The following is a 21,808-nucleotide window of genomic DNA, read 5'->3' on the forward strand; positions in this document are numbered from 1 at the left end:
TTTAATGTCTAGGGGCTCTGGTCCCTCCTGAAGCTGCTCTCCCTCCTGACTGATCCAGAGTTCCTCCTGTTCCTCTTTAATGTCTGGGGGCTCTGGTCCCTCCTGAAGCTGCTCTCCCTCCATCCTGATCCAGAGTTCCTCCTGTTCCTCTTTAATGTCTGGGGGCTCTGGTCCCTCCTTCCTGATCCAGAGTTCCTCCTGTTCCTCTTTGATGTCTGGGGGCTCTGGTCCCTCCTGAAGCTGCTCTCCCTCCTGACTGGTCCGGGGTTCCTCTATAATGTGTGGGGGCTCTGGGTCCTCCTGGTCGAGACTGGGGCTCCACTCCTGCTGCTCAGCGGGAACTAACAGCTGATGGAGGTCTGGAGGCAAGGCTTCTCTGTGTATCCGCACAGCGTCCAGCAGTTTATCTTCATCGCCCGCAGTTAGGTGCTGCTTCACCACAGCTCTCAGCTTCTGGACTTTAGACATTTTAATTTTCACACAGTGACAGGAACTTTTCCTCCTGAACTTTACTGACAAACTTCCTTCAAAGCTCCAATAGCTTCACAGCTAACGTTAGCTTCCCAGCTAAACCATTCATCTGAGTCCAGTGAGTCTTCTTCCTCTGATCAACGGAGCCCTGGTTCCACTTCATATATTCCTGATAATATCGTCCGCACATACGAGTCTTCTGTTTGTAAATTAAACTTCTTAAAGTATTATAAACGGGAAATAGGCTAGTATGCTACTGCTAGTGCTAACGTTACTCTTTGTTGTTACAAGAACGTTTGCATGATGGCCGCTTCCACACGACACCCAGTGCTCACGTGATCTGACGCACGCTTGGCACGTCGTTCCAATGACGTAGGACGATACCAAAGAACTTTTATGGAAAGAAATGACAGCTCCATATTGCCCCATTGCAACATCAGCGCCCAGCAGCCTATAATAAAAATATAATATATATAATATAAAAATACCTAATGAAAAGGACCCGAGGTTCAACTCCCGTTGAGTTACTGTTTAGAGAGGCTGATTATAGGGGCCAGCGCTACCGCAGCTGACCACTGTGAGGCGCATTCTGTTTCCAAAAATGGCCGGCGTGTCGACTCTTTCCTTCCACGCTCTTTGACGATACTACAGCTCACAGAAACAAACAATCATGGCGGACTCCGTACCACTTGTGTATCTCGCAATTAGCAACATTCCTGTCGCCTTTCGTTCAGCGGACCTCAGAAATTACTTCAGCCAGTTGATAGAAAGCGGTGGGTTCCAGTGTTTCCACTACCGACACCGACCAGAGGTTCTCAGAGAGACCGAAGAGGAGGAGGAGGGCTCAAAGCAGGAGTCCGACGAGCCGACACACGGAGGAGCTGGAGGACCTGGTGGCCCGTCGGATGAGAGCACGGTGGACAGCTCGATCTCCTCCTCGGAGACCACAAAACAAGACTATTCCTCCTCGTCGAAGCCACGCGTGAAATCCTGTTGCTGTATAGTCTCAGTCCACGATGCCAAGGAAGCGGACAGATTGATCAAGATGTACTCAGGGAACCAGTGGATTGACTCGAAAGGAAGCTGGCTGGCGAGACGCTGTGTTATCAAGAGAGTCAAAGTTTCATATGACACAGGTTAGTTAGTAGACGTCAACCAACCTTGTGTTTGTTTGGCCCGTATGTTTCTGTTGTGCAATTCAGTGAGGCCATTTACACCTGGCGCTAACATGTGTTTTCTGTGATCAGATTGCAATCAGATTGTATTTGATCACTTCAGCCTGATTCCATTTACACCTGGCGTTAACATGCATTTCCTGCAATCTGATTGCAGAAATGGTTGTCCTCTCAATGCGCATAAAGTTGCTGTATCCAGATTGAGAGGACACATTGCATTTACACTTGTGTTCAATGTGTACACAATGCATCCCTGACCACCTCCGGAGGTGGTTTGGCCGATCAGATTGCAATCCTTCTTCAATGCGTTTTGGGGGTGTTTACACCTGGCATTTTCAAGTGATAAAACACAATCTGATTGCAATCTGATCACAGAAAACGCATGTTAGCGCCAGGTGTAAATGGCCTCAGTATTACCCACCCTATATGAGTTGTTGTCTGAGGATGTTGGGTTGAAGAAAAGTAAATTATTAGATCAGTCTCTCTGCTTAGTGGTTGTCTCAACGTTTGTTGTTTTTAAGTTGATCAGTGTTTTCCACGTCGATATTATGTTTGTCACCTTACATCTTTTGTCTTTTTTTATGTTAATATTAACATAAAGCACTTTGTAACTCTTGTTATTATGTTTTCAGATGAGGAGTGCTTCCCCTATAAGACAAAGTGTGAGCAGCGGCACCGCGTGTCCTTAACAGAACGTTTCACAGAGGCTGACCTCCGAGGCTTATGTGAGTTAAACCCACCCTCCCTGATGCACAATGGGAACGTGGGCACACCGGTGAAAGTATTCCTGCAGCTCATCCAGTCGTGCCGTCTGCCTCCGCGTCTCATCCGCAAGTTGGGCCTCACTTTCCCCAAGACCAGCTCCAACCGCCGCTATGGCAATGTGCCTTTCCAGTACTACGACGCCCACACAGTACCAGCCACAGAAGAGAATATCTTCACAGCTGCTGGACATGAAATATCAGGGCCAGGTGGTGTGGCTGCTCCATCCTCACGAGCCAAGCAGCAGCTAGGTGACCACCGAGAAACAACAGACGACACCGATGACCCGGAGGAGGAGGAGGATGTGCAGTCAAATGCAAATGATGTGGGTTTTATATCTGTTTGCACCTTATTACTTACTTACTTTACTTACTTTACTTTATTGTTTATTTAGACAGGACAGTGCACATTAATAAGACAGTTATACATGTACAGAATCATCCATACGTGACAACGGTAAAAGTGCCGGGGTTAGCCCAAGCTAATTTTCACCCGCAGTCCTCGGGACATCAACAACTAAAAACTACAAGATGAATACAGAATACAGGAATAAAAAAGCAATATAATAAAAATGCATAAGGGATAAAAAAAAAACATACACAAGGGATAACAATACATACACAGAATAAAAGCAATACACACAAACAGATAAGATAATAAAATGATAGAAAAATAAAATGTCCAAGAGAAGGCTATTGAATATGGGTGCACTGTTGTGTCGTTTTGAGCCATTCCTTGATTTTGACTTTAAAAGTAGGGTAAGTGGGGCATTCCCTCACTGCAGCCGGGAGACTGTTCCATATCTTTCTGCCCACAATGGACAGGACGTTCTTCCCCAAAGCGGTGCGTCTGTGGCCCAGCTCACAGTCTCCTCTTAGACACGCCCTGGTGGTCATGCTCTCCACGAGACCATGGAGACACTTAAAAACAAAACAGGCCTGTCTGAAGGTTTTAAAATGGTCAAAATCAAGGAAATCATGCTTCTTTATAATGTTACAGATATGGATAAAGATTGTTTTTTTATCGAAGATCTTTAGGGCTTTTTTAAATAAAGATTCAATCGGCTTAAGAGCTGTTTTACATGCCAACGACCAGCTCGTTAAGCAGTAGTCAATGTGGGAAAAAATCATAGTGTATTAGTGATAGGATGTCTAGGGGGCTGTGGTATTTTGCTGGAAGAATTGCTATCATCATTTGTTCTTCTCCTCCTCGGGTGCAGGATGATGACCGATGTGAGGAGTGGGAGCGCCATGAAGCTTTGCACGAGGACGTAACGAGCCAGGAGCGGAGCAAGGAGAGGCTCTATGAAGAGGAGATTGAGCTGAAATGGGAAAAGGGTGGTTCAGGCCTGGTGTTCTACACTGATGCCCAGTACTGGCAGGAGGAAGAAGGAGGTATTACAGACACTTCACACAAACTAACATTAACATAACGGTTGTAAAAAAAAAAAAAAAAAAAAAAGTTCTTGGATCAAGACATAACTCAATTGTTCCCAACTTCAGTCCTTCAGACAAAGAGTAATGCTGGTTTTCTGTCCTATTAGGTGGTTATTGGTTAACTGCGTTCACCTGACGTCCCAGATCTAAAATCAAAGAAAACCAGTAATACTCTGGGTTTAGAAGACCAGGGTTGAATACCACTGCCATACATGAATTATGTTTACTTGATGAAATATTGATTATGTCTCTTTACTCCCCTTTCTTTAGATTTTGATGAACAAACAGCAGACGACTGGGATGTTGACATGAGTGTTTATTATGACAAAGGTAATTAAAATGCACTATTATTCAACTGTCATTCCCTCGATTGACAAATGGAACCAAACAGAAAATGCACAAAGTGTTAGGGCGTTTTCACTACCTACCTCATTTGGTGATCCGACCAAGAGCATTTTTGATTCAACAGCTGCCATAGCCAGCTGCATTGTGGGTAATCGGGCTGAGGACGAGCAATTTTATGGTTAAAAAAACAACATCTTAATTCTTCACATGCTGTTTTGTTGGCTGGAGAAACTGGATTATTCTTTGAGGATTTTTTTTTGCACGATTGCTTTCTTATGCGATAAGATTGTCTGATTGCAGCATCTTTTTAAGTTATTATTTTATTCTTGACAGCGGTCATATTCTCCATGATAGTAGCCTACTACTTTAGGCAGAAGTTGCAAGGGTTTTAGTTTTATTTTTACCAAATGACCGCGTGTTAATGACACATATTAGGCTACATTCAGACCAAACACGTTCTTGGAGCTGCCAGCGTCTTTCTGCAATTCATTCTCTATGTAAGGACGCGCTAGACGTGCTCCTCTTTTAATGAACGCACCTGGCGTTTCAGCGCTGGTGGCATCTGTTGTTTTTGGAGGAGCGCTGTGGGCGTTTTTAAGCTGAAAAAAGTTGAACATTGAGGAAAAGCGCCCTGATCGTCTTTTTCACTCTTCCTACTTTTTCTCCTCCTGAGGGATTTTCAACCTCTGCTGCTGCCACAATTAGCAATAATCTGGCTTTCAGACAAAACAAGCTGGCTACCATCCGTGTGGTCATTGTGTTCTGATCTGTACTGCACGCCACTACAGGGGAAAACAAACAGAGCACAAAGAAAAACGCTCCGTGCGCTGTGTTTTGTGCACAATGGAAGCGCTCTCAACATGATTTTCATAGCGTTCTGACTGAAAAAAGCGCTTTGGGTGTGAACGCCGCCTTAGCCCGACTCTTGCGTCTCACGTTGCGATCATTGATTGACAGGTGATAGAAGCATGCTTGACACGGGGAAATGTCGTGCGGGACCTTGAGAATACAGAGCGAGTTGAATGACAGACATCGGTTCAGATTTGGGGATTCAGACAGAGGGCTGTTCACATGCACATTCTGGTTCACTGCTGTGGTTGGCACGCGACGTCTCCCTTCCTCTGTCTGTCTGTCTGTATGTCTGTCTCTCTCTCTCTCTCTCACACACACACACACACAGACACACTCTGTCACCATCACCCAATGGCAAATACACACACCGGTCTCGACCATAGACTGTATATAAAAGGGAGTAGGCTAAAGCAGGCGTGCACAGTCACATTCGTATCATTTCAGCTGTCAAAACAAAATCTCTGGGAAGTGGGAATTTACATTTTCTCCCGGCCAATCCAGGACGGTTGGCAGCTCTATGTGGTCCGCTTGCTTTTGACCTGGTGTGAAACTGAACCAAAACCAGCTGAAAAACTCAACAATGTTGCATTTGGTGCAAATCAGGAACTAGGCTGGTCTGAGAATGCTCCTTAATTGTTCATGTGGAGCCAGATTGCCTTGAACTCAGATCTTCCTCCCACAGATGGAGGAGACATGGATTCCCGTGACTACGTCCGCATGCGCTATGAAAAGAGGCTGAGGGACGGCCTTGAAGATAGGTCAGGACACAGCCAGACGATCGGCAGCTTTGAGAAGTTCACTAAGGTAAGGAGGTCTCCACTAGTGCTGCACCATTTGGGGGAAAGGTGCGATTAGCGATTATGGTGGACAATATTGCGATTTGCGATTGCGATATAATAAACAAATGGTATGTAGGGATGTGCCGGCATGAGTTTTTGATGGTGTGATATTGATAACCTTGGACAAAAATACCACGGTTTCACGTATCACAGACTAAAAAAAAATACATGAAATATATTACAATTTAAAATATATTAACACCTTGAGTGCCATGGACGAGCTATCTCGTCTTACATAATCCGACCGTTGAGTGCCAAAGACGAGATATCTCGTCTTACATAAACATTTTTTTTTTTTGACGGTGGGACATCAATCAACCCCTTTTACGTCTTCTATATCAATATTGGAGGAAGAGAATGTGTATAATCTATTTTACCGACCACTAAGTGGCGACAGTTCTCTCCCAAGACAGAGAGAAAGCCACAGCCAGCCACAGCCAGAGCCACAGCCAGCCAGCGCGCTGGAGAAAGCCAGTGTAATTTTCAAGGAAGTAGCTGGGCGAAAACTCTTTCGATTTCACACACACACACACACACACACACACACACACGCGCGCGCGCGCGCGCGCGCGCGCGCGCACACACACACACTCGAGTACCTTTGCGCATAAATAAGACCAGAATCGCAAAAGCTTCTTCAAAGCTCTCAGCCGACACGAACGAGCCAGTCCACAGTCCAGACTGCCCGAAAGCGGCCGCGGAGCCTCCTCCCCCGCAGCACAGACGGAGGGAGGAGTTTGGAGACACACACACACTCTCTCTCTCTCTCTCTCTCTCTCTCTCTCTAGTCCCGAGAGAGAGAGAGAGAAGAGAGAGAGAGAGAGAGAGAGAGGAGAGAGAGAGAGAGCACACAGAGTGGGAGACAGACACGCTGTGGGGGCAAAGAACGGACAGAGATCTCTTCCTCTCAGAGCCGCGGAGCAACGCGCGAACACACACACACACACACACACACACACACACACACACACACACACACACACACACAATACAGTATACAGACTTGCCCAAGGGCACCCATAATCACAGGCAGGTGACTGTTCTGCCCGTTTGATTGAATTTCACAAAACTGCGATTATCTCAGCTTCCTGTCTCAGACGCTAAAACCATGCTGTACTCAACGGCTAATATCTACATAACTACTAACTCTGCAAACTAACTCTTTTAGACAGAGAAAGCACACATTCTATTAGTTCTTTTTAGATGATTGGTGTTCACGAAGTCTTAACAGAAAATAATCCTCGGCTCTTGTAAAATGAGCCAGAATCCTCAAAAAAAAACCTGGCACAACTTACCTACAGGATTGAAAAAACGGCTGGCACTCAATGTGTTAAAACTAAATAAATCAAACAATTTCAAATAAAATTATCTTAAAAAAACAAACATTTTGAGACATTTGCCTGTCCCAAACATGTAAAAAAGAAACACCAGAAAAATAGAAACTGCACTGTGTTACAGCACATAGAAGATGGCTCAGACTGGCAAAGTTAGTTACATGTCTGTCCAGTAATACAATGATACACCCCGTTTATTTATTTTGTAGTGACAGATGGCCTTAAACGCCACACTCACGTGACGCTTCTTGAGAGAGAGGTGAGGTAACGTGCATCTGCAGACTTTATCGAGGGACCATGAAGGCATCATGTGACAGGCTAGCTAGGAGCCTGGGAGGTGCTGCTGCTGGCAGCTGCAACAGTGTTTTCTCTGCTATCAACCTTGTTAATCTCGTTATATTCTTCATCACAGCGGGTCATTACCCACTGTGCACTTAATCGTGCACTAGTTCTGTATAAGCACCTGCAGCTCTCTGCTTATTTTACTGACTTTCTCACTAATCACACGGCTGTTTACATGCTTTTCTGAACGGCGAGCTAGTTATTAGCATAGCTCGCTGTCATGGATGTTTTCTCTCTCCCTCTCGGTAAAATGTTACGTTTGTGACCCTTGCTGCGCATAACATTACTTATTTGCGGGAGTGCATGGGAGAAGTCTCCCGCTAGTGTCGATGCCCAGTGTGATGGCAGAGAAACGTGTGTTTGCTGCGTCACGTGTAACGTTAGTTTAGAGGAGGCACACACACACACACACATACACACACACACACACACACACATACACACACACAAAGACGTGAGAAAAAATAATAATAATCTCACACTTTTGCGGTTATGTAATCGCACGTGCTGACATCGTGATTGCGATTAGATTAATCGTGCAGCACTAGTCTCGACAACAGTTGATTTGACTCCAATCTGTGTATCTATAATCTATAATCTATAATACTAGACATGTTTTCACCATCTCTTTTCTTGGGTTAGGGCTTTGGCCGTCGTGTGATGGAGAAGCAGGGCTGGAAGGACGGTGAAGGGCTGGGGAACAGTCAGGCTGGGATCCCAGACGCCCTTGACAATGACGGACAACATCCCAAGTGCAAAAGGGGCTTTGGGTGAGTAAAAACCAAGTAAATACAGACTTGAAAAAACAGAACTAATTTTAAACTTACTTTTAAAAATAGACTAAAAAGACTTTTATGTTTACCGTTGCTTTTAACTGCTGACAGCTGTTTCTCAATCACTATTATACAATTAAGCAATATATCACGAGAGCAAGTGTGTTGTGATGAATATATCACACTGATAAGCTGTTATCCCACGAGGCCGCAGGCCGAGTGGGATAACAGCTTATCAGTGTGATATATTTCACAACACACGCTGCTCGAGTGCTATATTGCTTTTATAAAAGGGTTCCAAGTATAATAATATAATAATAATAACACTATAAGTCCGACTGGCATTTTATTCTGATAGTCAGTTGAAACACTACTGAAGGCGGGACCTCTAGCAAGAAGATAGACGTGCGGGTGATTTGATTGGATCGTTCTGGAGACTGAAGTCGACATTGGCCAATCCTGGCGCTTGCTGAGAGCAAAGCCCGACCAGGGGCCGGTTGCACCAATGGCGGCGATTGAGCCAGAAAGACAGTCTGAATGAAATTGAATGTAACGTTCACAATTCTATGTATTAACTTCTAAAAAACTAACGACAACATTTTGGAAGGCTAAGCCACACAACTAGTTAGTTATAATCTAACGTCGTGCTTTCAAAGACAGCGAACTGGCGGTGTTACGACGAACACGGCTCAGTTGACCGCAGTTACGACGATGACGGTCAAAAAGGTCTCCGCGGAGATCTCTGTTACAGGCAGTTAAGACCAGTGTAAGACCAGTTGGTGCAACCGGCCCCAGAGCCGTATGCCGACACCAAGTAACGTACTTTTAGTAAGAGAGTTGCGCCATCATGCGTCCATAATGACTCATTGTACAAAGACTTGAAGGACTAATGACCCTCCATACAGCAGATCAGGAGAAAGCTGTTTGGCTCGAGCGCAGTAAGAGAGTTGCCATGGTAACCAATAACCCATGGCCATGGGTTATTGAACTCGGTTACTGGAATTATACAATGGCTGTGAACCAATCAGATTGCTTGATTTGAGGTACCCATTTTATAATTGGTTTTAAAACATAGACGACTGTAATTACTGCTAAAAGCTGCAGGTCGGGGGGATCGTTTCCCGTAATATGGATATACTCACAAGAGGGTGAGGTGATGCGTCAGGAGGGACGCACGCGTAAGGGGAGCTTACTTGAGCCGTACTCGTTTTAAGCAGGGTTTAGATAAAAAAAAACGGCCTGTTTGTCGACGGGCAACAGATGACGCAAGGTACAAGCGGGGGTATGCTTGGCGTCCAAACTGCAGTATAGAGGAAAAGAGGACACCGTACCCAGACCTGAGTTTTATGTGTGTGTAGTCATGGTTATAGTCATGATGTCGGGGGACTCAATATAGATACATTGATTTATTCTATTATGCAAACCCAATGAGTCCTCTATAAGTGTTTAGCTCTTTTTGCAACTGCTGCGCCTGTTGCTTAATGCACTTTTTATGAGCGCTGAGAGGACACGGTCATTTCAGAATGCTTTCATGATGCTAATGAGCATTCCTGTGTTTTTGTGCAGGTATCATGGAGAGAAGTTGAACTCCGGCCCTGTAAAGAAGGCCAGACCAGGCTTTCATATAACCACAGTGTTCGATCAACCCAAAGACATAGATCGAGGCGATACCTTACTGAGACGCCAACCAAACACCAGTATGAAGTACAGAGGCTGGCAGCCAGGTGGCACCATTGGACCACGAAGATGACTTTTTCTAAACCTTTTTTAGTGTTTTATTTTAGTTATTTATACACCACTCTGCTCTATTAAAAACATGGTTGTCAAACGTTTCGTTCCAGTTGTCTTGACTTTGTCATTTTACGTTTTTACTGTTCTCCTTAATTTTATGCTCACTCACTTTGCTGAGCTAAGTCCACAACGGTAATATTGACATATGACTGGTTACGTTTGTCACAATACCCTTAGCTAACTAGCGTTAGTTAACGAACGCTAGCTAGCTGAGTTAGCACAGGGTGACCATTCCAAGACAGTTGCCTTGTTAGCGTAGTCTCTTTCTGGCCAGCATTAACTCATCAGTTTTCATAAGTTTCAGTAGCTTTGGGGAGTGTATCAGTTTAGTAGTTTTGTATTCCATAGTGTTACAAAGTAAACGCTGAACTTACTTTACTGTGATGTAATGGGCTTTTGTACCTCATGAGTATCCGTAGTTGGTGACGCTGTACGTAACACGGAAGCAAATAACGTTGTAGTGTGTTCTCTTTCAACATTTGTTTCGGTATCTCACTATGGGAACACGCTCTCTGCGCTGTTTCCTAGAAGCATTTATTGCATTACGCCAGTCCTGACTGGCTGACGGACGTGACGTATGCTCCCTAGGGGGAGGGAGCTTCCCCTACTATAAGAGCCTGACGTCACATCCCTACCCTCAGTCTAAAACCTCTTCTCGCTCCTGAAGCATACCTCGGAAGGACAGACAGTACGGTGGATGAGGGACTAGCATCACTGCTTACAGAGCGAGCTTACACCTCGGTCAACGAGCGCTATCCCGACACGGTACGGTACCACTTTCTGAGTCTAGCGGCTAGTTCGTATCCAAACATTAGCTGCTAAGGCTAGCCATCACACTAGCCTGAGCGATGTCGGAGCCGGCACTTATCCCCACCACGGGTAGAGCCAGCCCTCCGGCGGCGAGGACGTGCGATTGCGGCAATAAAATTGCGGGAGCAGACACTCACCAAGTGTGCTCAGCGTGCCTCGGGCTGCAACATGCCCAGGATGCTACGCTATCCCCGATTGCCTGCGAGCATTGTGCACGCTTCTCGAACAAGACTCGCAGACGCAGGCTGGCACGCCAGGCCAGCATGCCTGCGATGGATCCTATGCTGGGGGTATCCACTCCCCCACCACAGGAACTAACTGAGAGCCCCCGAGGAGACACCATCCACGCGGGGGCGAGCTGGGGCGAACAGGTCGACGAGCTAATCCCTCTGACCGGCCCCGACGACGAGTCCGACGACGGCCTCACGGCCGGGCAAGACAACGTCTTGGGCGAAGCCTCTGATTCGGGAGACGAGCCTGTCAGCTTGGGCTCCGACGATGAGGAGGACGGCTACGCGCTGTTTGACATCGCACCGGCTGCAAAGCCGGGGGCTGTGGGATTCTTCGGCAGTGGCCCTCCAGACCCGACCGCCGGTACGGACCTACACGATGTTTGCCGGAGAGCGGCTGCGAAGCTAGGCATAGTGTGGCCTGAAGCCCTCGTCGAGACCGCAAGGTCTCGCTACGAAGGGCGGAGATGGTCACTCAGGAGAGAGCTAGATGGCTTAACCTATCCAGCCTGTCCCAGAGGGAGAAGACCCAGCTCCTGGACGTCCCCGTGGATCCTAAGGGCCTGTTCGGTCCAGCCGTTGCCTCCATGCAAAAGCGCTGTGAGGAGAAAAAGAAGGAAGGTGAAGCGCTACACCTGTGCCTGCCCAGGAGAGCGCCACCTCCTCCCCCCCCCCCGCTGCTGCACCCAGGCAGTTCGCCCAGGCCGCCGCCCGACCAGGCTACCGCGGTCCCAAGCGACAGCCCTCCCCCGGCAGCCGCCAGAACAGAGAGGCGCGTGGGGGAAGAAAACCTTTGCCGCCGTGGTGACGCAGGGAGACCAAGCTGGTCCTCCCGCCACGACGGGGGCAAGGAAGAAGAGGCGTACTTAGTGCGCTGTTGCCGGGGGAAGATGACGGGTCCAGTCAGACGACCGATTCGCTACCCCCAAGGGATGTTCTGTTCCTGAAACAGTTACAGAGAGCATGTTCCGGCTCCAAGAGGCGTGCAGAGGCCACATCGGCGCTCAGTTCACAGCCACGGGAAGAGAAGGGTTTGCCCAGCAGAGAGCTCAGTGGAGCCGCAGCTGTATCGCACAAGTGTAACAGGGTTCAAATGTTACACAAGCACATACCAGTGTCCCTCCCTTCCAAATGTAAAACGTTCATTAAAAATGTTTACAGGCGCGCATCCAGGCCACGAGCCGAGGGCGCAGCCCAATATTGTGAAAACAATAAAAGAAAAAACATTAATAATAATGAATGTGGCGCAAGCCTGGAACATGAGCGGGCAAGCCCTCGTTACGCCGCATGGGGGAGCCATTGCTCTGCCTGTGGTGCAACGACCAAGCCAGCAAGACACAGTGAGTACGGGTGCCGCGAAGGCTCATCTCACAGTGTCTGCTCAGCCCGGTTTAGCAGCGAGGCCGGCTTTGGGCCCGCTTGCGGACCGGGCTCAGCAGTGGCGTGCGTGTGTGGCGTCAGATTGGGTCATAAAGACTGTAACAAAGGGTTACAGGCTCCAATTCGCATCAACACCACCGCGTTTCAACGGGATACTGCAGTCACAGGCCCGTGGGGAAAAAGCCCGTGTTTTGCAGGAGGAAATAACCTCGCTGCAGAAGAAGGGGGCTATTCAGAGGGTACCATCAGAACAGAACCACAGCGGTTTTTACTCGAGGTATTTTCTGGTCCCCAAGAAAGGAGGAAGTCTGCGACCGATACTGGATCTGCGGGCTCTGAACGGATACCTAAGACGGTACAGATTCAGGATGCTGACAAACGCAGCCGTATTACGCAGTGTGCGTCCGGGCGATTGGTTTGCATCAATAGACCTGAAAGACGCCTACTTTCACATCCATATTTATCCGCCTCACAGAAAGTATCTCAGGTTTGCCTTCAAAGGAATAACCTACGAGTTCATGGTGCTCCCGTTCGGACTCTCACTGAGTCCCAGGGTATTTGTGAAATGCACCGAGGCAGCGATCGCCCCCCTGAGGGAGAGGGGCATTCGCTTGGCAACGTATATAGACGACTGGCTTATACTGGCAGATTCACCCCAGCATATCCAGGCGCAGACCAGACAGCTTACGTCGCATCTGGGAGCCCTGGGTTTCACAATAAACTGGGAGAAAAGTGTTTTGACCCCCACTCAAAAGATCACTTTTATAGGTCTGCATCTAGATTCAGTTGTTTTCAGGGCACGTCTGTCGGCGGAAAGGGAAGAAGCCTTTTGGGCTTGTCTGACACTTTTTCGCAGAGGGGCGCTGCTAAAATTCAAGGTGTGTCTCAGGTTGCTGGGCCTGATGGCGTCAGCGCTTGTGGTGAGCCCACTCGGCCGGTTATACATGAGGCCGGTTCAGCGGTGGGTGACGTCACTCAACCTGAGTCCGACGCACCACGGTCACCATGGCACATGGAGCTCACAGCTGAGGGGGTTTCACATAAACCTTCTGGAGCTCCAGGCGGTCTCGCTGGCACTAAGGCATTTCCTACCCTTCCTGAAGGGGAGGCATGTCCTGGTCAGAACAGACAACACCACGGTGGTGGCGTATATCAACAGACAGGGTGGGCTGCGCTCCTACTGACTTCACATGTTGGCACACAGACTGACTGTGTGGAGCGACTCTCACTTGTTGTCACTGAGAGCCACGCATGTGCCGGGGATATTGAACCGGGCGGCAGATTTGCGGTCCCGAGGCAACCCCCGTTACAAGGATTGGAAACTTCACAGTGAAGTGATGTCCCAAATCTGGATGAAATACGGTCGGGCGGAGATAGACCTGTTCGCATCGGAAGAGGATGCTCAGTGCCCACTGTTTTATTCCCTGACCGGTCGGGCTGCGCCGATGGGGCTGGACGCCTTGGCACACGAGTGGCCGCGTGTCCCCCTGTACGCTTTTCCCCCATTAGAGCTGATCACTCCTACTCTTGCCAGAGTGAGAGAGAGGGGCCATGCTCTGATCCTGATAGCTCCACGCTGGCCGGGGAAAACCTGGCTGGCGGAGATAATTCAGCTGCTGTGCGGCACGCCATGGCCTCTGCCTCTCCGCAGAGATCTCCTGACGCAGGCTCGCGGGGAGATCTTCCATCCTCATCCGGAGCGCATGGCCCTATGGGCCTGGCCCGTGAGAGGCAAAATCTGACTACTGTCGGGCTTCCACGAAGTGTCATTGAGACTATTCAGAGCACCAGAGCCTCCTCTACGCGCTGCGCATACGATGGTAAATGGCGCGCGTTTGAGGAGTGGTGCGTAAAAGCCGGGGAGGTGGCTTTTCAGAGCCCCGTACCGGTGATCCTGACGTTTCTGCAGGGGCTGCTGGATAAAGGCTTGGCTTTCTCCACTGTCAAAGTGTACTTAGCCGCTATATCGGCGTGTCACATAGGCTTTGAGGACAAGACGGCGGGTCAGCATCCTCTCGTTTGTCGGTTTATGAAAGGGGCACGACGCCTGTGCCCGGTTTCAAGGGACTTGGCTGCCCCGTGGGATTTGGCTATGGTGCTTGAGGCGCTATCACGCCCACCTTTTGAGCCTTTACATCACGTAGAGCTTAAAATACTCTCCCTTAAGACCACTCTGTTGCTCGCTTTGGCTTCGGCTAAACGCGTGAGTGACATACATGCGTTGTCGGTGAATCCGGCGTGCATGCGGTTTTCAGGGGTGGATAAGGTGGTAATGAGACCCAATCCCGTTTTTGTGCCTAAGGTTTTCAACCCGGCAGTGCCATATCGCCCTATTGAGCTATATGCTTTTCATCCCCCTCCTTTTTCCTCGGGAGAGGAGGAGCGGCTTAATGCGCTTTGCCCGGTGCGGGCATTACGCATATACATTGACAGGACAGCTGGCTTCAGGAAGTCTGAACAGCTGTTTGTGTCGTGGGCTACGTCACACTTGGGGAAGCCTCTCACGAAGCAGCGTTTGTCACACTGGATCGTGGGGGCTATTACCATGGCGTATGATAGTAGGGGAATTCCTCCCCCTGAGGGTCTGCGGGCTCATTCCACGCGTGGAATGGCCACGTCATGGGCTCTGTTTCGAGGGATTTCTGTGGAGGAGATATGTGCGGCTGCCAGCTGGGCAATGCCTCACACCTTCACCAGATTTTACAGGTTGGATGTCACTGCGCCTACACTGTCTCACACAGTGCTGAGCGTGAGTTGAGACACCAACTGTCCCTGTTGACTATCGTGACTGGTTGTATTTTCGGTCTTGAGGTAAGCTTGTCTGACAATACGGGAGTCTCTATATCCCATAGTGAGATACCGAAACAAATGTTGAAAGAGAACTTTAGGTTAAGAAATTAACCCCTGTTCTCTGAGACATTTGTGAGGTATCTCACCAGACAGCCCTCCTTGCCTGGAGCGAGGAAGAGGTTGTGCTTGCTTAGACTGAGGGTCAGTAGTAGTAGTAGTAGTAGTAGTAGTAGTAGTAATCTTGGTACCTTGTAGGGACAGCTCAGGACTGACAGTCCTCTTCAGTCCCTCTGTTCCTCGGAGTGGATGGAAGGGCGGAGGGGATCAGGGAGGCAGGCTGTTACACTCAGCATCATCACCTTACTCACCAGCGTGTGCGCGCGCGTGTGTGTGTGTGTGTGTGTGTGTGTGCGTATGCATTTTTTTTATTTTTTTTCTATAGGGGAGAAATTAAGAGTTAGAACACCAAAACAAACAAAACAAACAATATAGCCTGTAACCTTATAAACATGTTATACTACATTTCAGGATTGCCCAACTATAAAACTCTTAATGAGGGTTAACATAATAGAATAAAATCATAAAATTAACCTTATAAACGTTATAATTAACCGGCTATAAAACTCACAATGAGGGTTGAAATAATAATAGAATAAAACCATAAAATCATAAAATGATTAAATTTGTTGGGTTAAGAAGGACAAGGGGGTGCTGCAGATATATCTCGGGGGGCCTGTTCTTTCTTGGAGTATTGCTGGTTGGAGCGAGGGGTTCAGCTCAGCTTTGTTTAAGTACTTTTTTCCTAAAATGATGAGTCTTTCTTCTAATGTCATCAGGCCAGATATCTGGTGGCAATAGTTTGTGTTAGTATATCTGGGGAGCCTGTATGACATTCGTATTGCAATATTTTGGACAGTCTGGAGTTTTTTAATTTCTACTTTTCCTATATTGCACCACGCCGGCATTGCATATTCAAACAGCGGTCTGATGTATGCCTGGAAAACACGAATAGCAATTTCGGGTTTAGCTCCACCATGTCTCCTGCACAGCACTTTAAGGTGGTTCAGTCTCTTCCTGGCCTCTTTCTCTACCAGGGCGATATGAGCAGTCCACTTCATGTTCTCCTGGAAGGTCACTCCCAGGAACTTTGCGGTGGGACTAGCCTGCAGAGTTTGGCCATATAGTTGAAGAATAATTGTTTTGTCTTTTCGATTGTTGGTTCTAGAGAAAAGCACGCACTGGGTTTTTAGGGGATTTAGCTTAACTCTCCACATGTTGGCCCAATTCTCGATCTCTGTGATGCTTCTCTGCAGCTTTTTTTGGGCAAGTTGAAAGTTTTTTGACGAGGCCCAATAGCAGAGGTCGTCAGCAAATTGGGAGACTTGTCCTTCTCTTTGAGGTGGGTAATAAATATCACTAATATACAATAAAAACAACAATGGACTGAGGGCTGAACCTTGGGGCACCCCGGCTTCTGGTAAAAATGTACTGGAGGTTGAGGCTCCCACCCTCACAGCAATCTGTCTCTGGTTTAAAAAACTGTTTAGAAGCACGACCATTTGTTTTGGGAGGCGGAGATTGCTGTCTAGCAGCCTGTACACAAATCCCTTGTGCCACATTTTATCAAATGCCTTTTCAATATCAAAAAATACAGCGACCGTGACTTCTTTTTTGTTAAAATTCCGCTGGACATCCTCTGCTAAACGTAGAATATTGTCAGTGGTACACCTATTTTTCCTGAACCCAGCCTGATGTACACCCAGAGCTCCTATATCATCAAGATGGGTTTGTAGTCTGTCAGCCAGGACTCTTTCCAGCAGCTTCCCGAGATTGCTCAGCAGACTGATGGGTCTGTAATTGACAGGTAGGTGGGGGTCTTTGTTTGGTTTGGGGACCATAGTGACAAGGGCGGATTTCCAAGGCTTTGGGAAATAGACTACGTGTAGACAGAGGGTGTACAAGTCTGTTAATTGAGACAGAAACTCAGGTGGTGCTTCTTTTATAAGACGATTATCTATTGTGTCTTGGCCAGGGGCTTTCACTTTGAGTTTTTTAATGTGCTGTTGGAGTTCGGTTATTGTGACAGGTTTGATTAATGGATGGTTGTATGTTGTCTCCAGGGGTAGATGTGTGGGTAGGTGGACCTGCCGGTCTACGATCGCCTTCCACTCTGCATCAAATAAGGGATCCTCAGGACATGAATGGACATTTTCAAGATGCTCTTTGAAAACATTGGCTTTTTCTTTATCCTCTTCAACTATTTGGCCATTATGCTTTAGCACTGTGATTTTTGAGTTGCTTTTCTTGCCATTTAGTTGATTGATTTTCTGCCAGAATGTTTTGGGGTTAGGGTCATTATTTAGGTCGTTATAGAACTTGTTCCATGTTTTCTCTCGTTCTCTTTTAAGTGCTGTCCGTATTTGAGTTTGAAGTTGGTTAACCTTTTGTTTGGTGGCAGGTGATCTGGTTTTCATAAATTCTCTTCTGAGTCGCCTTTTCTGTTGGATAAGTTGGGTTAATTGATTAGGCAGGTTCTTTGGGCCTTTGGTGTCACCTCTCAGGCTCATAGAGCTTTCTCTTGCTGTGAGGAGTATATGTCCAAGCAGATTAGCTCTTTGGTCGATGGCAGAGGGGTCAGGACCACATGGGAGAAGGTTAGCACTGTGGGTGGTTGTATGGAGCTTGAACGCTTGCCAGTCTGCGGTTTTGTAATCAAATTGTATTCGTTTCTTAACAGGCTGGGCTACAAATCTGAATGAGGCGAGAATTGGAAGGTGATCGCTGCCTATATCACCACATACAGTGAACTTAATTATTTTTCCAGCGACTTCAGTAGTACATAAACAGAGGTCTAAGATATCTACAGAGTTGTGAATGGCAGAGTAGTGTGTTGGCTCATCGCTGTTTATAGGAATCAGGTCAGTCTGTTCCAGGATGTTGTTAAGAACAGTGCCTGATTGGTTTGTAGTTTTGTTGTTGAATACAGAGTGTTTAGCGTTGAAGTCTCCCATAATGATCACTTTCTTTTCTTGGGCGAGAATCTCTTGAAACAGGTGGAGGGAGGGAATGACACCAGGGGGGCAGTAGACTGATGCCAGCAGCAGATTGGATGTGGGTGAAAGCTTGACTTTTGCAGTGATGAATTCATTTCTTTGGGTTTGATCTGGGGTTATTGGGATGAAGGTTTCATTGTAGGTGATAGATTGTTTTATTATGAGGGCAACTCCTCCGCCTCTCCCCTGGGGCCTGTCTTTTCTTAAGATGTCATAGCCTTGTAGTGAGAAGTCGATGTCTGGCGAGAGAAACGTTTCATTTACTGAGGCTACATGAACATCCTTTTCATGTAGAATATGGAGGAGCTCTTCTTTATTTGCTCTTATTCCTCTTATGTTGATATGTAAAATATTCAGATTATCAATTTTTTTTTTTTTTAATATAGAAGTGATTTATTTGACGTGTTTTTCAAAGCATTTCCAGATGGCTTCATGTTGTTTTTGGTCATGGCACAGGCTCTTTAGGGCATTGTGTAGGTCAGTGCGTTGGGGTCCGTAGGCCCTCTGAACAGAGTGGGGCTGAAAGAGAGGCTGTGAAGAGGGACCTGCCATGGACATGTAGGTTGGACATTGCTTGGAAGCAGCAGAGTGACTTCCACCACAGTTGGCACATGTTGGTTCATGTTTGGCCTTGTCACATGACTTGTGTGAATGACCTGCTCCACACCTTACGCACTTGGTTTGGTTTTTGCATTTTGAGCAATGTGGTTAAAACCCTGGCAGTTGAAACACTGTTTTACAGATGGTACAGAGTGGGCTTCTTCAACACGGTAGTGAAAAAAATCCATGAAAAATCCTTCCCGTATGAGTTTGGTGGAGTCATCAGGGTTGGTCAGGTGGACCCTGATGAAGGTGGTGGGCTGCTCCGTTTTCCTACTAATGATGCGATGGGCCTTTTGAATTGGGATGCCTTGATTAGTTAGTTCTTCTTTGATTTGGTCAGTAGTGATGTTGAGTGATGGTCCTTTAATGACAACATGTTTGCTTGATTTTTGAGACTCCGATCCTCCTTGTCGGGTTGCAAGTTTGATACTGAGATTGGTACTTTTGAATGCATCTTCTGGCCATGGGTCCAAAAGTTGATTCATCGAGTGTGGATCTTTTGGGAAGACCAGCAGACCTCCTCTCTGCAGGTTGACAAGCTTTTGGACATGGATCAGTGGCTTGCAACGCATGATTTCCTTAGCAATGTCTTTCTCATTTTTGAAGACTGTCCTGTTAATGTTGTCAATGATTATAGGTGGGGGTAAGGTGGTCTGTTCCTGTGTAGTTTGAGGTGGTGGGTTGGATGGAGGGCTTGTACCGGGTCTGATTCGCTTCTTTGGGTTGGTTACCAGAGTGAAGTCCATGTTGTTAGACACAGCGTGAGCATATGTCTGATGACTTGCTGTAGCTGGGCCAGGGTTTCCATTCAGCATCACATTGTTCATTCTTGTTAATGTGTTCTGGAGTTCTGGCACAAATGAAGCGAGCGGCGTTTTTTGAATGTGAGAACTAAGGTCTCTGAACAAAGTTTGGATTTGTTCAAATATGGTTTTCAGAATCTCCTCTGATTTGTTATTGTCATCCAGCTTCTGAGGGCACGACGTTTGGCTGGGGGTATTTGGTGGCTGTTCCACTTCTGGGGTGTTTTCCATACGTTGATTAACATGTTGAGGTTGGGTGAGAGGGACAGAAGGCAGAGGTTTACTGCGGGAGTGAGAGTGTTGCTTTGTTTGTTGAGGTGGATCAGCTTTGGTCTTGGGTTTAGTACTGTCAAAGGCTTTGCTCCACACTGCTTTTCTCTGTTCAGTTGTCAGAGGTTTTGAGGATTGACCAGAAGACATATTAAGAATAAGAAGTTAAAATTAATTAAAATAAAATTGTAAAAATGGGCAATCCTGACTAGAACTATTTAGATATAGCACTAAAATGTTAAAAGTACACACTACTATCAAAATCAAATTGGTAAAACGAAACAATCCTATTGAATGTAAAAACACTGTTTAAGTCAGTGTCAGCCTGTGCTGGAAAGGGGGGAGGGGAGGGGGGGGCTCGTCTGAGGAAGAACAAGTTTGTGCGTTTGGGTGAGCAGAGGGTGATGAGAGGCTGAGTGCTTTAGTGACTTGCTTTCTGTGGTGATTGTGATAAAGTGCCCGTAGGTTAAGACGCCTTACCGATGGCGAACAAGTGAACAAGACGTGATTAGGAAGTGGTTTCAGTCTTCCTCCTGGAGCCTCAGCCGAGGCTGGATCGCAGCCCACACCGGGGCTGAACACAGAAGCTCTCTGATATGTAGGCTGTAGCAGACACCAGACAGACGTGGCTCACTCCGTCGTAGACAGGAGTTCAGCTGTACTTCAGCTGAATTGGATTGTTTTGCGCTTTGGGGGTCGTCTGATACACTGCGGCTCCCCTGCGGTTTAGAATGTTTGCTCTTTAGTTTTATCACTCCAGCACACTGGTCGTCTCTGACTGAGTGATGCTGTGTGTGAGTGAGGGTCAGGACGTGACATCAGGCTCTTATAGTAGGGGAAGCTCCCGCCCCCTAGGGAGCAGACGTCACGTCCGTCAGCCAGTCAGGACTGGCGTAATGCAAAATGCTTCTAGGAAACAGCGCAGAGGGCGTGTTCCCATAGTGATAGTGAGTGAGATACCTCACAAATGTCTCAGAGAACAGGGGTTAATTTCTTAACCTAAAGTTCTCACTGCGCCCCTCCCCCATCACCTCCCTCCCCGCCCCCGACCCCGCTCGCATTTCTTACCGCAAGGCATTCTGGGTATTGGGTTGAAGCGCGCATCCTGCAAACGTTCTTGTAACCATAGACATATATAAGGCTAGATGGCTTAAGGCGGAGTCACCAGCGTCGTTGAAGCGCCGCCATCTTGCTACGGCAGGCTTTCTGGTACGTTCTCTGGTAGCTGTTGGAGGGTGCACAGACAAAAATACTCATAACTTGCTGAAATCTTGACGGATTTACAAACGGTTTGGTTTATTACAAGCATATTCCGTTCCCGAGATATGGCAACAACAAAAAAAAACACTAAAAACACTATATTTTTGATGGGCTCCAAATTACACCAAAATTATACCGAAGCATCTATGCCATGAGAGGGATTCAGGCACAAAGTTTCATGCAGTTTCATCCATTTCCCTAGGAGTTATGATCATCTGATGTGATAATACTAACCCAACAACAGATGCTCATAGCTCCTAGCAAAATGGATGAAACTGCATGAAACTAGGTGCGTGAATTCATCTCATGATGATGATGCTTCAGTTTAAGTTTGGTGTAATTTGGAGCCAAAAATAATAATAAAATGATAGCGTTTTTTTAACCCATAGCTATATATAAAGCTGTGGTGCCGTAGCAAGATGGCCACCATGCGACGACGTCGCTCTCCATTGACCGGCAGCGCGGGTAAGCCATCTAGCCTTTATATAT

General features: G+C 47.2%; 1 protein-coding gene across 1 annotated transcript; it reads left to right on the forward strand.

The window, feature by feature from the left end:
* Positions 1-1,141: 1,141 nt before the first annotated feature.
* On the forward strand, positions 1,142-10,079 carry LOC310799964 (G patch domain-containing protein 3-like; the record flags this gene model as incomplete). The annotated part of the gene is made up of 7 exons (XM_083662564.1): positions 1,142-1,607; positions 2,279-2,733; positions 3,628-3,802; positions 4,115-4,174; positions 5,724-5,845; positions 8,199-8,326; positions 9,896-10,079. The coding sequence occupies 7 exons, from the start codon at positions 1,142-1,144 to the stop codon at positions 10,077-10,079; spliced, it is 1,590 nt and encodes a 529-aa protein (XP_083518690.1).
* Positions 10,080-21,808: the final 11,729 nt, after the last annotated feature.

The sequence above is a fragment of the Poromitra crassiceps genome (genome assembly GCF_964638095.1).
Source record: "Poromitra crassiceps genome assembly, chromosome: 29".
Lineage (NCBI taxonomy): Eukaryota > Metazoa > Chordata > Actinopteri > Beryciformes > Melamphaidae > Poromitra > Poromitra crassiceps.